A 14705-nucleotide genomic window follows, 5' to 3' on the forward strand; every position below is an offset into this window, starting at 1 on the left:
AATTTTCTCTAATACAAACGATTATATTTACTATTACATAATATAGGAACTAACCTTACTCAGAAATTTAGCTCAATATATATTTTACATCAAAACTGTCGACAAGAGGATGATGATTTGATTTGTATCATAATCAAATCTTCACAAAATCTATCTAATGGAATATACATATATATATATATATATATATCTATAAAAAATTTCAACATCTAATGGAAACAAATAAAAAATTAGATAAAGCGTCTACGGTAGACATATTTACGTGAAGGGACTCTTCCAATTCCCTTCTCTTATAAAAAAGCCAGAAAAAAACATCATTCCAATCTCTCCAAAACCAAAACAAATTTCATTTCAGAAAATGGTTATCACAAGTATTGCTGATCTCAGTCCGGGAAGGACCGATTGGAGGATCATCACTAAGGTCTTGAGTACTTGGAAGACACATGATTTCTTTGAAAAAAGGATCATGCTGTTGGTGGATAAAGAGGTAAATCTTAACTTTGTATATTCTTTTTACTCATTGTATAGCCAAAAACTCTCTTTGATTGCATGAAAGTGACTATTACATACTTTCAATTTTTGACATGCAAGGGTCACACGATTGAAGCAACTTTAATCCACGATCCACGTTTGAAGAAGGTTCCTAGATATATCTACGATGGTGAATGGTATTGGATTGATAAATTTAAGGTCATCCATCCAACACTCAGAGAGAGAAACACAACACATCCTTACCAGATCAGAATTATCGAGGAAACTGAGATGATTAAAAAAGCAGATGAAGGGGAGGGAGAATTTTATCGCTTCAAAGACTTTTTAGACATAAAAAACGGCAGATCATTGGACGATTCATCTATTGGTAAGTCTATTAACTTTACCAAATTTCTCATTCCTTTTCCTTATAATATTTACATATAATAATTTTAACATATATATATATATATATATATTTGTATTAATGCAACATAGATCTATGTGGCTGTATAATTGATGTGAAGCCTAAACCCAAGTATGGTAATGTCAATGATTATGATGAAGTAGTCTTTACTCTTCTCAATGGCAGATACTAATTTAGTTTCAAACTTGGTGATAATGTGTTGTTACTTTTGCATTTGGATTATTGATTCTTACTCCATCAATTAGAATTATCATATTTAGATACTAAGAAAATAATAACCTTGGTTTTATGTTTTTATAAAAATAGGAATGACACGCTCAAGTGTTGTGCAAAAGGATTGTATGCTGAGTATTTTATGTATCATTGGAGATTAAAAGGATGTCATCTCACATACAAAACGGAGCCTGTGTTTTGTGTTTTACGTTTTTGGAATGTTGGTGTTATTGGAGGTATGTATCGATATTATACTTTGGATCTTTGAAATTCTAATATCAAATTTAATAGAACATCTCGACTATGATAGGGAAACCATGCATTGTCAATCGCAATGGGTCATCAAGGATCTTCATAAAACCAAACATTGCTGGTTTGGAAGCTCACAAAACAAAGTAAGTTTGAAACGCAAATATTTGTAATCTCTTCTTAATATCGATACGGTCTAAGCTAAATTGAAAATATATTCAGCTCTGAATTCGCGACGTCGTATTACATAAGGAACCTGATGGGACATCATGATGAAGCCACAACCACAATTGCATAAGTAGATCAAGACTCAAAGACGATATTTATAAGTGAAACTTATGCATCTATCATTTTATGTATTTAAACCTTTTTGTTGTTGGACCATGTTCTTTTGTTTAGTTGTACTCTTGATTTTGGCGGCTATTTAGTTAATTTTGCTTGGTATGTTTTACAAACGAAACAATCTCACTCGCGGAAACCTTTTACGGTATAAGGAAATACATATATGCATTACAATTATAACTTACCACAATTGTTTAAAAAATTTATCATACATCTTAATCTACTCCTTTAAAATATTAAATGTGAATTATATATTTAAAACTATAATAGGAATAAATATCTTTTTAAGTACTTATTCTAATTATACGCAATCACAACAACTAATCCTTCTTCATCTCATTCTATGCAAACAGAGTTTTCTTACCTTCTACTATCTAGAGTTTTTCTAAACATATTGTTAAATCATTGAATATAAAATGGAGGAAAGATGAAAGTGAGAACAGAACTCATAAAACTCCACATTTTCCAAACAACGAGAAGAAGTCTCGGATTACTACATCTTCTGAAAACGAATATCCAGCACAAGCATTTCTTGGATCTAATCATATTGTCCCTGGGAAATCTGCACTTCGTCGAGTGTTGAAGGATATTACAAATATCACTGAGAGTAATAAAAGTGTTAGTAATCCTACAGGGCAGTCACAGAGGAGGTCAACATGTGAAAAAATGAGAAACAAGTAGCATTAACACCATCCACTTTAAGAAAAGTACCCCATGGTATGTAACTTTTTACTATAGATTATACATAATCATATAGCTTCATGAATTTAAAGCATTTCTTATTTTTTGTCAGGTCATGTTGATGCAGCTCCTAAAAATATTGAATCTAATATACAGTCCCTATCAACTATATATTTGGTCAAATGTTGAAGGATTTAACTAATATAAGTGATAGTAATAGAAGTATTATCAAATCTATAGAGAGGTCAGAAAGGAGGTCAACATGTAAAAATAGTAGCAGAATTAATACATTAACACCATCGACTTCAAGAAAAATCCTCCATGGTATGTACCTCTTAATTACAGATTATAGATAATTATTTACATCCATTATTTCATGGTAGTTCTTATGTTCGTAAGGTTCTGGATATTAACCTCCTACCAATATAGATTTAGCAGATTATGATACACCTAATGTATGCATTTCTCCATTAGGGCGTTTGTCTTCCCAAATAAATAAATCAAGGAAAAGTCCATATTCAAAAGGTCATATTTTCGTATATTCATATTAAATTTTTAATATATTGCTTATTTTATAATTTTGTTTTAATAGACATATTTTTATTTTCAATACAAATGTACAGGCAATGGATCAAATTTGTCAGAAATCATTGACACTCCAAACAACGATTCTGTAAATACTAATCAAGCAGGCAATATCAATAAAGGAGTTACCTTGAATGTCTTTACTCAAAATACATCTCAATCGGTACTACCAACTATCATAGATCCAAGTGTCAACATCAGTACAAAACAACAAACAAGATTCGGTATACAATTTTAATTTTGATTTTTTTGGTTAATTTGGGTTAGGCCTGGGCATAAAAACCGTACCCGAATACCCAACCCGGAACCCGACCCGAAAACCGGGTTCGGGTTTACCTATAAAACCCTATTGGGTTCTATTTTCTAATACATGTGGGTTCGGGTTAGGATCGGGTAATACCCGGTACCCGTTTGGGTACCCATTAAATCCGAACATATAAACATATTTATAATATTTATCATTAATATAATGCAATTACCCCAAAATTATGATTATAATTTTGAATATTTCATTTAGTTTTATACCTAAATATCAAAAATAATCAAAATATCGAAAATATTTTGTTATGTAAGTCAAAATTTAACTAAATTTATTTAAATTTAATTATATTTTTTCGGGTACCCGGTAGTTCGGGTACTAATCGGGTTCTAAAATTTGTAACCCAAACCGACCCGAACCCGATAGTACCAAAACCGAACCGAACCCATATATCTAAAAATACCCAATGGGTTCTATTTTTCTAAACCCGTTTACCCGAACCCGAATCCAAACGGGTTACCCGAATGCCCAGCCCTAATTTGGGTACCTTTTCTATTCAAAATATTGCAAAAGTGTTTATTCTACTAACCTCCTACTTTTCAAACCAGGCACATTAAAGGTTTCTTCATCTTACCCTTCTGAGGATAACAATACTATCAGTAGGTTCAGAGATTTGGATAACACATCTGACCAAGAAGACAACTCAGAAAATGAGGATTTTGTTAGTGGTATGTATCTTATTCTCTCTACTAATTTATAGTCAATACTTATTCAACTCAATATATTCATAGAAAAAAATTTGTTTCTCAGATGATACAGAAGCTGAATATGAGCAACAAGTCTTTGACTGTACTAGTCAAGAAGATGAACCTGATGACACATCTGATTCTAATGATTCTGACTATGATTCAGAAACGATTACACAAACAATTGAACATAGACACAAAGAAGCTAAAGGTCGTTATGAGTTCCTAACCCTTTTTGATGAGGCTTTTCAAAAGGTGTTTGGTCAACCTAAATCAACTGTCAAGAACAATATAAGTTCCACGGAGAAACAAAAGACGACGAACCCAAAAGACGGTATGTTTAACAAAATTGTTTTTACTATATCGGATAGTCAGTTTCGTCAAATTTAATTAACAGATTTTAACCAAATCCTGCTTATGATGATGACGGTGATCCTATCCACACATGTAAAGATTGTGGTGTTGTTTTCTGGTATGGTGAAAGATTAAATAGGAGGAAGAATACAAAAACACCAATATACAGTGGATGTTGCATGCATGGACAAATTCAACTACCATCGTGGAGAGAATCTCCACCTTTGTTGTTGTGGTTATTAACATCTAATGATGAATTAGCCAAACATTTCTGAGAAAATATCAGAGCTTATAACATGATATTCTCATTTACCTCTATAGGAGGTAAAGTGAATCGTTCAGTAAAGAAAGGTCGAGGACCCTCTATGTTTGCTCTGCAAGGCAAAAATTATCATCTAATGGGTTCTTTGAAACCCAAACCTGGCGACTATCCAAAGTTTCAACAGTAATATATTGTTGATACTGAAAATAAAGTTGCAAACCGAATGAATATAATGAGGTAATTATAAATCCTAAATTTTATTTCTGAAAATATTTTACAATTTATTCAATTTACAATATTTGATCTTATATTATCCTTCTTTTATCTACAGTAAAGATGACGAAAATCGATCGGAAAAGAGAAAGTTCAAAGAGGAAATAGTTGAAAAACTACAGAAGATGTTGAATGAGATTAATCCGTACGTACAACATTTTCGTTATGCAAGAGATAGGTTTTCTTTGGAAAAAGAAAAAGCCAATTTCCATATGCGAATCGTGTCTACACGTGAGAAAGATGGCACCAAATATAACTTGGCTACTGCTTCTGAAGTTGCCGCATTGATACCTGGAGATTTCAATGGTGAAATGAATAAGCGTGATATAGTTATTGAAATGCAGTCTGGTAAGTTGAAAAGAATTCATGAGTGTCATATCTCTTATCTTGCTCTGCAATATCCTCTTTTATTTCCACTCGGTGAAGATAGATACACATTGGGTTTAAAAAAGACAGCTAAAAAGGGATCAAAGAAGAAGAAGAGAAAGGATATAAGTATGAGGCAGTGGTACGCATATAGGCTACACGAAAGGAAAGATGAGAAACATATCTTATTCCGGTCTAAGCATTTATTTCAGCAGTTCTTGGTTGATACGTATACTATGATTGAGTCTAATCGTCTCCGGTACATAAAAAAAACCAGAAGAAATTAAGGAGTTCACAGATAGAGGAGGTTCAGCAAGCAGCGGATGATGGAGAAAATGATCTCACTAATCATGGTAACAGAGTTGTTATTCCACCTTCTTTCACCGGTGGACCAAGTTATATGAGGCAAAATTATTTGGATGCCATGTGTACATGTAAACATTTTGGGTTCCCAGACCTTTTTATAACCTTCACTTGCAACGCGAAGTGGCCAAAAATCACGAGATTTGTCAACCAGAGGAATTTAAAAGCTGATGATCGGCCTGACATCATTTGCAGGATTTTTAAGATTAAACTAGAAAAATTTATGGATGATTTAACTAAGAAGAATATATTGGGCAAAACAGTTTCAGGTAAATCTCTTCGACTAATAATTTTAATTTAATGCTTATAAAAATATGTTTCATTGTTTGTAAAAATATTTATAAACATAATCTATTTTGCAGCAATTTACCAGATTGAGTTTCAGAAAAGAGTTCTTCCTCGTGCTCATATTATTGTCTGGATGGATAAGAAACATAAATTTCCAACAGCCGATCATATCGACAAGATAATTTCTGCAGAAATCCTAGATAAAGAGAAAGATCCAGAACTCTACGAAGTTGTCAAAGAATGTATGATTCATGGTCCCTGTGGAAGTGCGAATATTAACTCTTCGTGTATGGTTGGAGGAAAATGTTCAAAGTTCTATCCTAAAGAATTTGTTAACACAACAAACTTAGACAGAGATGGATATCCAATTTACCGGAGGAGGGATGATGGCCGTTTTATAGAGAAGAATGGTTTCAAGTGCGACAATACATATGTCGTCCCATACAACAGAAAGCTTTCTCTAAAGTACCAAGCTCACATTAACGTGGAATGGTGTAACCAAATTGGATCGGTCAAGTAATTATTTAAGTATGTGCACAACGGCCAAGATCGTGTTACTGTGTCAGTTGAGGCCGGTGAGGAAGCGGATGAAACAGAGTATCCAACCGACGATGTCAATAGTAAAGAGACAAATAAAAAGGATGATGTTCAAGATTTCTTTGACTGCAGGTTTAACTATATTTCATTATAAAACATATAACTTCCGTTATAAGATGTTTATTTCGTGCTACAGACTCAATGATATGAATTTCTACAATTTGCAGATATGTTTCCGGATGTGAAGCATTCTGGAGGACGAATCAGTATCCTATACACTATAGAAGAACACCTGTTGTGAAACTTACATTCCATGAGGAAGGGAAGCAACCTATTTTCTACAAAGATGGCGACAAGCCAACAACCATATTAAATCGCCCAACTCTTGATCAGACGATGTTTACCGCTTGGTTTGAGTTGTGTCAAAGGGATGAGGAAGCCAGAAAGCTTACATATGAACAGATTCCAAATAAATACATCTATGATAAAAAGGAGAAAGAGTTTCGTCGGAGAGGTAAAACTGGTTTCTCTGTTGGGCGAATCAATTATGTGCCACATAATTTAGAAGATTCCTACCATCTTAGAATTCTCATCAACAGCAAAACATGGCCTACCTGTTTCAACGCATCAAAACTGTCAAAGGTGTTGTTTATAAAACCTACAAAGAGGCATGCTTTGCTCTAGGTTTGCTAAATGATGACAAAGAGTATATTGAAAGCATAAAGGAAGCTAATTTTTGGTGTTCATCAAAGTTTTGTCGTAGACTTTTTGTGATAATGCTTATATCTGAAAGTTTAACTTCTCCAAAAACTGTATGGGAAGAAACATGGAAAATCCTATCAGAAGATATTGAGAGAAAAGAGAAACAGAGGAGACAACGTCCAAGTATATTTTGTCTTATATAGCTTAATGTAATTATACTATATGTCAGCCATTAAATATTTGATAGCTTAATTAAATATCTCTAACGAAATGACTTTTATATATTCTTCATAGACTATTGTTTGTCAGAACTGGAGAAACAAAAATTGCTACTAAAAGAGTTACAGAAGCTATTGAAAAGAAATGGATGTTCACTGAAAAAGTATAACCTTATGCCACACATATCCCTTGAAGATGTAACATTGCCTAATCAGTTGATAATGGATGAACTCAACTACAACCATGAGGATTTAGCAAAGAAACATGAAGGTTGGAAAAAGATGCTAACAGAAGAACAAAAGAAGGTCTATGATGAGATAATGGAAGTTGTTATCAACGACAAAGGTGGTGTCTTTTTTTTATATGGATTTGGAGGAACAGGGAAAACTTTTTTGTGGAAAGTATTGTCTGCAGCAATAAGATCCAAAGGTCATATTGTTCTCAATACAGCATCTAGCGGTATTGCATCTCTACTGCTGGAAGGAGGAAGAACAGCTCACTCCATGTTTGCCCTTCCTTTAAATCCAAATGAAACTTCTACTTGCAACATGTCACGGAGCTCAGAACTTGGTGCGTTGGTTAAAGAAGCAAAGTTAATAATATGGGATGAAGCTCCAATGATGAGTAAATACTGCTTTGAGACATTAGATAGAAGCTTGAAAGATATTGTGAGGAATAAAGAATACAAATTGTTTGGAGGAAAAGTTGTCCTTTTTGGAGGTGATTTCAGACAAATTCTTCCAGTTATTGTTGGAGCAGCAAGGGAAGCGATTGTCAATGCATAATTAAACTTTTCATACTTATGGAATCAGTGCAAGGTTTTAAGACTGACAAAGAACATGAGGTTGCTTCAAGACATTGGTAAACGTGCCCTGAAAGATAAGGTTTACTCACCAGATTTCCTTAATACCATTAAGGTTTCGGGTATACCTTATCATCAGCTTCGTTTGAAAATAGGTTGTCCAATTATGTTGATGAGAAATATTGATCTGCATTGTGGTTTAATGAATGGTACAAGACTGCAGATCACCCAAATGGCGGACCATATTTTACAAGCTTGGATTTTAACTGGTACGCGAGTTGGTAAGATAGTTCTCATACCTAGGATGTTGATATCACCATCGGATTCTAGGTTGTCTTTCAAAATGCGTAGAAGACAGTTCCCAGTCTCAGTTGCTTTCGCAATGACTATCAATAAGAGCCAAGGCCAATCTCTTGAAAAAGTTGGGATATACTTGCCTAGACCCGTTTCCTCACATGGTCAGTTATATGTAGCAATGTCAAGGGTTAAATCAAAGTCTGGATTGAAGATGTTGATAACAGATAGTGATGGAAAACCTTAAACGAAGACAACCAATGTTGTTTTTAAAGAAGTTTTCCAAAATCTCCATTAGGAAAATGAATGGTAATTACTTCATCACTATTTGGTAAGTAATAATTTTCTTGAATAATATCTATACTAATACCTTTGATGTTTATTCTATTGTGGTGCACAGGTTAAATAGAATAGATGGTTAAAGCGTTTAAGGAAGGAGTATGATTCCTCCATCAGTTTTTACATCATGTCTAATGTTAATATTTTAATTTTTTTCTTCTCTTACTGTTTACTTTGGATATTAAACATTCATAAACACAAATTATTCTAAGCATTGCTACATCACGGGATTAGTTTTTTATTTCCAATTATTTTCTTTGTTTATATATTGTTTCTTTGTATATTTGGGGTTATATAGTGTATAGATATGTATATTTGTGTTTATTTGTATATTTGGGACTATAGCTATCTCTGCAAGATGTCCATAGTCGAAGAAAAAAGAAAATAATCTGTCTGTAGGAAGAAAAATGAAAGCTAAAAAACAAAAATACTAAAAATAAATATAACCCCGTGTTGTAGCACGGGTGATTCCCTAGTATCTAGTTTATTATCAAGTCAATATCAAAAAATATTTTGAGAATCTTTTTTGATATATTAAAAATCGTATCCAAAAATGTTTATAATTTGAAGTCAAATCTTATTTGGTTAGAAATAGCTTTGAAATATTTTGAGAATCTTTATAATTTTTTGTTCAAGAAATGTTTTTAAAAAGAATTATAGATAAAAATAAAAAATAAACGTGAGGTCCCCTTTTCAATCTTTATCTGATTAGTTTTTCCCTGGGAAATTATGTGAGATCCATAATCTATATATACATTTTTGAAGTATATTTTGGGTTATACCCTTTTATTTTTACTTATTTAAATTGTTATTTTGCAATGTTGGTCTCTAAAAAATTTCAAAAAAACAATAACTAAAATATTGTGTAATCAAAACATATGTTCATTTCACCGGAATTTTAGCAAGACGCACGAATTAATTGCTTAAAATGAAGAGCATTAAATTTAAAAATAATCAGTTATTAAAGATAATATATTTTACATTATATGTAAATTAAAGACCAAGTCTACAAATAAGGTAAAATAAGTTCTAAGAGTTTCTCAATAACAGAAAGCATTCCAATAAAACAATGAAGATGTTTATTTTAAAATTAATATACTTCCTATTAATAAGGTAAGATAGATTTTGTTCTCCAATTGTAATTAGACGATTTGAAAATATGAATATTTTCTTAATGAATTTACAAGCACAATCGCATATACCCAGTATTGTTTCCATTTCAAAATTATTTGCAAAATCTTATAAACTTGCTCTACAATATTTTTTTGCAATTCTTAAATGAAAAATCCTACAATCACCTAAACACTATAAATTATCTTCATTCACATCACCTAAACTCACCAAACTCAACCAAATTTTCACTGAAACAAAAGCAAAGAAAGTTAACATGCTCTAATGGCCGATTCATTTGGAGCACATCCTAGCAAGATGAAATTTTTTTTCGGAGAAAAGGCGAACGCAAGTTCACCAACACCGTGAAATCTCTTGACTCATTCAGCCACGATCGGAGGAGATCAATTGTTATTTTGAAGAACCAAACCGAGCAATACACCTAACGCAAGCTAGACCATCGCCGTCTTCAAGCAATCAGGGGAAAGATCCTGTTTGCTTTCTGGCAATGAGCTAGCTTAAAGAGATGCGACTGATAAGATGAAGTTGCCGTTGTCAAGAGGACAAACTCAGTAAATCGCTGCCGATTTGGTCTTAGATGTAGCCTCCAACCCGAAGAAAACAGTACATATCAGCCGCCTATACTAAGGAAGACTGTAGGAGATGCCCCTGACGCCCACGAAATCACTATCAAGTCCTTTAGTGACCCATAAAAATTGAAAGTGATGATCAAGAAATAGAACATAATATCGAATGCCACTGATGCTTGGGATAGGAGAGGTCCAAACATTGGAGTGAACCAAATCAAAGACGTGAGAAACAGTTGAGTCTGATGATTGAAAAGGAAGTTTTATTGCTTTTCCCAATTGACAAGCCGTACAAGAGTTTGAAAGGCTGTCTTTATTACAACGAACAAAATTAGAAGAAATAATAGAGTGAAGGGTGGCATTATTGGTGTGTCCGAGATGTTTGTGTCAGACGTCTGGTGAAGCAAGAAGAGCAAATGATTGGGACGAAGAGAGATTTGGAGAAGCGGCGATGGGGTAGAGATCACTGGAGCTGTTGCTGAGGAGGAGGATTTGGCGTGTCTGGAGATCCTTCACAGAGAAACCAAAAGGATCAAACTCAACAGAACACCAATTGTCAGTCGTAAATTTACGAACAGACACAAGATTTTTGACAATTTGAGGGGTGACAAGAATTTGACTGAGTTTAAGGGGACGAGAACGAGTAGGAAGAAAGGAAGAACCAGATGAAGTAACAGGAATTGAAGAGCCATTCCCAACAATGACAGAGTGCGTGGTGTTAGGATTAAGAGAGGAGTGAATCATACCTGTCAAGGCAGCTAAATGAGCTGTCGCGCCAGTGTCCATGTACCAGTCTGCAGCGGAAGGATCAGCCAAAGTTATTGTGTTGAAGGCATGCACGAAGTCAGTCGTCAGCTGTGGTTCGGTGAGATTCGCCTGCGGAGGATGAGGGAAGGCAGGTCTGGAACCAAGGAGACCACGGCTCTGTGGTGGAAGAGACGACCATGGCATTGGTGGATTGGGCCACTACTGATATGGGCCGGGCCAGAAGTTAGAGGCCCAATTAGGGTAATGAGGTCAAAATGAGCTGTTGTGACGACCACAAGATCTGTTGTTGTGTTGGCGGCGAGAACCTCGGCTGTATGAAGGGTACTGAGAAGGGAAGCGAGATTATGGTCGAGCGGTGACGGTGAGAGCAGAGGGAGAGGAAGCATGGTCGTTGTTAGACGCCACTGGTTTCTGTAACTTCTTGAGACGAGATTCCTCCAACTCGAGCATGGACTTGGCCGTGGAGAAACTGGGAAACAGATCTTTGTGTTTGATGACATTGATGATATTGTCAAATTTGCCATTCAATCCATTGAGAAGATACATAACCAGGTTGCGATCAGAGACTGGGGCATCAACGTTCTTGAGACGATCGGAGAACAAATTTAGTTTTTGACAATATTCTTGAATTGATTGATCGCCGATTTCGAGGGTGCGAAGGTCGTTATCAATTTGAATCACCCGCGCCTCCTTGATGCGAAGCCAGATGTCCCGTGCGGAACCACCAGAGTTGAGGAGCCAAGGTTCCATAAAGCCACAGTTTGACCAAGCCGTCACGTTTCTGCCAAGCAGTATCGGTAGGACCAGTAGGAAGAGAGGTACAATCGATGTGTCCAGAAACATCGAAGGTGAGAAAGTGGGTGAGGAAAAGTTCACGCCACGCATCATAGTTGTGGTCATCGAGATCTAAAATAAGAGGGATGTGCGACTTGATGTTGGTGACACCAAAGGCGCGTTCAGTGTTGACCGGAGCAGCCATGAAAGGAGAAAGAAAAGAGAGCGAGGAAACAGAGAAGAGAAGAAGAAAGAAAGTAAGAGCAGAGAGGCTCTTATACCATGTAAGTGGGTGAATTCCCTTGAGGGATTATGTATTAACATTCAGCAATATATACAGAGATGTGTAGCGTAATTACAGGGATTGCACTTGATACACAAGGATCGTATCAATCAGATCAACCAGAATTAATTATACGATAATTCTAATATCTATCACTCTAGTGCCCCTGACGCCCACGAAATCACTTTCGTCGATATCTCCTCCTCCAAACCTAACTCCAACTGTCTTCCAAAGACATAAACACACAACAACATGCTAGTGTACAGATCAGAAACACTTGATTAAATCAGAAACCAACCATTAATTTCACAACTTATATATAGCACTACAAAGCTCTCTACCAAAATTCAGCCAAATCGGACTTCATTTAATCCTCCAAATGTCGCCCCGAAGTAGGCATCTTGGACCAGTTCGCGCTGTTCATCCACATGTATTAGTGTCAAGCGACACCACAATGGTGTCGAATGACACCAACCCAAAAATCACGAACGAAGTCTTCCTTCAAGCTCCTTCTCACCGCAAATCCCTAATTCGCTACAATCATCGGTTCTCTACTCAATCTATCACTAAAACAACACAACTTACCTGGATAACAGCAATGAGAAAGCCTCCTTGTCTCTCCCAATCCACCACCAAGCTCAAATCCTTCTCCTTACACATGAAGAGGATGAATCACCTTTCTCCTCCCTTCCAAGTGAGAGCACCACAACTCTCTCTCCTTCTCTCCTCCATAACCACCAAAACAGATCCATATGCTCCTCTTAACCCTCCTCAAGGCTCCCTTTACTCTTAGGATCAAACTCACAAACTCCCAAGAACACTCCCTCTTGTCTCTTTTCTCTCTAAAGCGACAATAAGCGTCTTCCCAAAACCCTCAAGTCGATTCCCACTTAAATACTCTGATTTAGGGCTTCCCACACCGAGTCAATTCCAATTTCAACGATTTAAAACAAACCGGTCGAACAGGAAATTATAGGTGTCGATCGACACTCCACCTTGTGTCGATCGACACCCACCCACAAATCACATTATTTGGTTCGCAGATGTTACAATTTTCCCCTCGACCTGAGGGTTTCAGGGACTAACACTTTTAGCCGCTACAGAGAAAAGTTAGAAAGAAAAGAGAGAAGAGAGAGTGTTATTGGGGGATTTTGGAGATTCAAGGCTTGTTTGGTGAGAGATCTGTCTCTGTGAAGTGGAGATCTTGTGCTAGGAACGAAGGCTAAGCTTTCTAGAGTGGTGGATTCGTCAGTTTTGGACAGAATCTTCCTGCAAAAGAGGTGAGTGTTTGACCATGGCTGATCTAAGCTTGAGATCTCTGTTTTTTTGGCTGTTTCTTTGTGTTTGTGGTGTTTTGCTTGTGTTGGTTGGTTGTTTTTGTGTTCCCATAGGTTCCTGAGGAGTTTGGATGAGTTTGGGACGGTTTGGAAGCGGATTGGAACAAAGGTTCGTCGTTCAGCTTCGTGCAGATCGTGTCTGTGAAGGCGGTGTCGATCGACACAAGTTAAGTGTCGGTCGACACCATGTTGGTAGAGTGTCGGTCGACACCAGTGACGTGTTGTCGACACTGACCTAGTATCGGTCGACACCAGACTTAACTGAGTTTTGGTTTCCTGGTTTGATGTGTTGTCTGTGTTTGGTTTGTTGACTTTAATAATAGAATCTCAGTGGCTTGTGTGTATAACCCAGTAGATGGGAGGATTGCCTCACTGAGTGTTTATTAAATACTCATGCATCTCAATTCGTGTTTGCGGTGCAGGTAAAGGCAAAGTGTGATCGTGGAATCAAGGCGATGAGGAGGAGGATGATCTAGGGTCTCATTTGTGTGATGTTGGTTATGTATGATTATGTGTTAGAACCTTGGTTAGAGTTATGTTAGGTTGTTGGATAGAATGGTTAGGAATGTTATTGTATTAATGATATATTGGTTTGGTATTATTTGTATGTTTCCGCTGTGTAAATTGGTTATTGCTGGTTTAATGATGTTTTGTGGTTTGGGTTAGTTTAATTAAGTAGTATGAGATGCTTTATTATATATTGTATTTATTATAAAAAAAACGGGGCGGGTTGTTTCAAAACCCCACCTTATCTAGTTACTGAGTCGCACAACCAAAAACAGGGCGGGTTGTTCAAGCTCCTTCTCGATTCTCTACTCAATCAATCACTTAAAGAACACAACTTACCTGGATAACAGCAATGAGAAAGCCTCCTTGTCTCTCCCAATCCACCACCAAGCTCAATTCCTTCTCCTTACACATGAAGAGGATGGATCTCCTTTCTCCTCCCTTCCAAGTGAGAGCACCACAACTCTCTCGCCTTCTCTCCTCCAGAACCACCAAAACAGATCCCTCTGCTCCTCTTAACGCTCCTCAAGGCTCCCTTTACACTTAGGATCAAACTCACAATCTCTC

The 14705-nt window shown here is 36.1% G+C and overlaps 1 protein-coding gene and 1 pseudogene across 1 annotated transcript; one reads left to right on the forward strand and one right to left on the reverse strand.

Annotated features, from left to right (window-relative positions):
- The first annotated feature begins 358 nt into the window (after positions 1-358).
- On the forward strand, positions 359-9535 carry LOC104709466 (uncharacterized). Its single transcript, XM_087456173.1, has 14 exons — positions 359-487; positions 592-859; positions 3836-3955; positions 4038-4307; positions 4649-4772; positions 4921-5487; positions 5589-5860; positions 5954-6373; positions 6446-6548; positions 6644-6930; positions 7101-7301; positions 7413-8080; positions 8150-8584; positions 9509-9535. The coding sequence occupies exons 1-14, from the start codon at positions 359-361 to the stop codon at positions 9533-9535; spliced, it is 3891 nt and encodes a 1296-aa protein (XP_087312299.1).
- A 2044-nt stretch (positions 9536-11579) lies between these two features.
- On the reverse strand, positions 11580-12216 carry LOC147942719 (uncharacterized; annotated as a pseudogene).
- Positions 12217-14705: the final 2489 nt, after the last annotated feature.

The sequence above is a fragment of the Camelina sativa genome, chromosome 6 (assembly GCF_030686135.1).
Source record: "Camelina sativa cultivar CO46 ecotype springtype chromosome 6, ASM3068613v1".
In the NCBI taxonomy this organism is placed as follows: Eukaryota; Viridiplantae; Streptophyta; class Magnoliopsida; order Brassicales; family Brassicaceae; genus Camelina; species Camelina sativa.

Excerpts from the sequence above, each read along its gene's own strand:
- LOC104709466 (XM_087456173.1), top strand. The coding sequence starts at position 359 with ATGGTTATCACAAGTATTGCTGATCTCAGTCCGGGAAGGACCGATTGG. Across the intron at positions 4,308-4,648 it reads GACGACGAACCCAAAAGACG|GAGGTAAAGTGAATCGTTCA; the intron begins GTATGTTTAACA and ends TTACCTCTATAG. Across the intron at positions 6,931-7,100 it reads GAAAGAGTTTCGTCGGAGAG|GTTTGCTAAATGATGACAAA; the intron begins GTAAAACTGGTT and ends GCTTTGCTCTAG.